This window comes from Cajanus cajan, chromosome 4 (genome assembly GCF_000230855.2).
Source record: "Cajanus cajan strain Asha chromosome 4, NIPB_CcT2T_4, whole genome shotgun sequence".
Lineage (NCBI taxonomy): Eukaryota > Viridiplantae > Streptophyta > Magnoliopsida > Fabales > Fabaceae > Cajanus > Cajanus cajan.
Genome location: NC_138520.1, coordinates 62,020,725 through 62,023,130, shown reverse-complemented (window position 1 = coordinate 62,023,130; position 2,406 = coordinate 62,020,725). Strand labels below are relative to the sequence as shown.

Here is a 2,406-nt window from a genome sequence, read left to right as displayed (position 1 = left end):
CCTCGGCTTCATGATCATCAGCAGAGGAATCGAGGCCAACCCCGAGAAGTGCAAAGCCATCATACAAATGCAAAGCCCACAAACGGTAAAAGAGGTTCAACGCCTGTCCGGACGGCTAGTCTCGCTATCCCGCTTCATCCCCAAACTTGCGGAGAAAGCAGGGCCAATCTTTACCCTGCTAAAGAAGCCAAAAAAACTTCCTTTGGACAGATCAATGCGAAGAAGCTTTTCAAAGCTTCAAAAACTTCCTCACAACTCCGCTAGTCTTACAGAGGCCGGATCACAATACCGACCTCCTTCTCTACCTGGCGGTGGCAGAAAACGCCATCAGCGCTGTCATCGTACAAGAACACCAAAAGACACAGACGCCTATCTACTTCATCAGCTGAGCCCTCCAAGACGCGGAAAGAAGATACCAGATGATCGAGAAGCTGGCATTTGCACTAGTCACCGCAGCCCGGCGACTCCGACCCTACTTCCAGAGCCACCAGGTGGTATTCAAAACTGACTACCCCATCAAACAAATTCTACGAAAGCCTGAGCTCGCCGGACGTATGATTGCCTGGTCGATAGAACTGTCCGAGTTCGGCATCCAGTACGAAAACTGTGGACCCCTGAAAGCCCAGTGCTTAGCCGATTTCGTAGCCGAGCTCACGCCAACTACTACTGAGGAATCCCAGACATGGACCCTACATGTTGACGGGTCCTCCAACTCCAAAGGTGGAGGTGCATGCATCATTCTAGAAGGGCCAAACCAAGTCACCCTGGAGCAATCCCTCAAGTTCGGCTTCAAAGTAACCAATAACCAGGCAGAGTACGAGGCGCTCCTTGCCGGTCTGAGGCTAGCCCACGATCTCGGAGCTCGAAGAGTGAACTGCAACAGCGACTCGAAGCTCATGGTAGAACAGCTCAGTGGGACATACCAGACAAAAGACACCCTCCTACAGCGGTACTTCCACATTACATCCCGCCAGATCTCGTCTTTCGACGAATTCTCCATAAAACATGTACCACGAGAGCAAAACGCCAGAGCAGATCTCCTATCAAAACTCGTCAGTACTAAATGGCCAGGTCAACACCGAACCATCATCCAGGAAACCCTGCACTCACCTAGCCTAGACGACAAAATCGTCAACGTCAACGACAAGGAAGAACGGGGATGGATGGCGGACATCTGGAACCACCTGAAAGAGGGGACCCTGCCCAAAGACAAAGACGAAGCACGAAAGGTGAGAATGAGATCAGCCAAATTCATCATCATCGATGATGAATTATTCAAACGTGGGATTTCCACTCCACTGCTCAAATGCCTGACCACATCTCAAGCAACCTATGTCGTCGAGGAAATCCATCAGGGGATATGCGGAATGCACTCCGGAGCGCGCTCAATGGCAGCCAGGGTACTCCGAGCTGGATACTACTGGCCCACTCTGAAGTCAGACTGCCAAAACTACATCCAAAAATGCAAAGAGTGCCAGCAATTTGGCAACGCACACCGACAACCCCCCGAAGCCCTTCACCACATGATGTCAGCCTGGCCTTTCTCCCAGTGGGGAATGGACATCCTCGGGCCATTCCCCCCCCCCCCCCCGCGAAGGGTCAGCTAAAATTCCTCCTAGTAGCAATCGACTATTTCACCAAGTGGATTGAGGCGTGCCCACTCGCCAAAATCACCACCAAGAACGTGTGGAAATTCACCTGGAAAAACATAGTCTACAGGTTCGGGATCCCCCACACCATCATTACCGATAATGGACGACAATTCATCGCAGAAGAATTCGAGAACTTCCTCCAAGAACTCGGAATCAAGCATCTCCCAACCTCAGTGGAGCACCCCCAAACCAACGGCCAGGTCGAAGCAGCCAACAAGGTCATCCTCCAAGAGCTTAAAAACGGCTCGGGAACGCAAAAGGGCAGTGGCCGGACATGCTCCCTAGCATCCTCTGGGCATATCACTGCACCCCCCAGTCGACCACGCAAGAAACACCCTACAGGATAACTTACGGAGCCGACGCAATGATCCCAGTTGAAGTCGGAGAAGCGTCCCACCGATGCCAAGTCTTCAATAACGAACAGAATGCCCAAGAGCTGGCAGCCGACCTCGACTTGGTGGACGAACTTAGAGACGAAGCCCAAATCCATGAAGAGGCCTGCAAGCTCCGAGCTTCCCGGCGATATAATTCCCGGGTGAAACCCCGCTCCTTCCGAGCAGGCGACCTGGTATGGCGACTATTAGGAGAAGTACGGAAAGACATGTCAGATGGGAAACTCGCACCTACTTGGGGCGGCCCTTTCCGAGTCACAGAAGACTTGGAAAATGGAGCATATAGATTGGAAGAACTCAGCAAAAAACCCATACCGCGAACTTGGAATGCTACGCATCTCAAGTTCTATTTCAGTTGAACT

The 2,406-nt window shown here is 52.0% G+C and overlaps 1 protein-coding gene across 1 annotated transcript; it reads left to right on the top strand.

The window, feature by feature from the left end:
• The first annotated feature begins 554 nt into the window (after positions 1-554).
• Positions 555-1,999, top strand: LOC109815918 (uncharacterized). Its single transcript, XM_020380734.2, has 2 exons — positions 555-1,528; positions 1,720-1,999. The coding sequence occupies exons 1-2, from the start codon at positions 555-557 to the stop codon at positions 1,997-1,999; spliced, it is 1,254 nt and encodes a 417-aa protein (XP_020236323.2).
• The last annotated feature ends 407 nt before the right edge of the window (positions 2,000-2,406 follow it).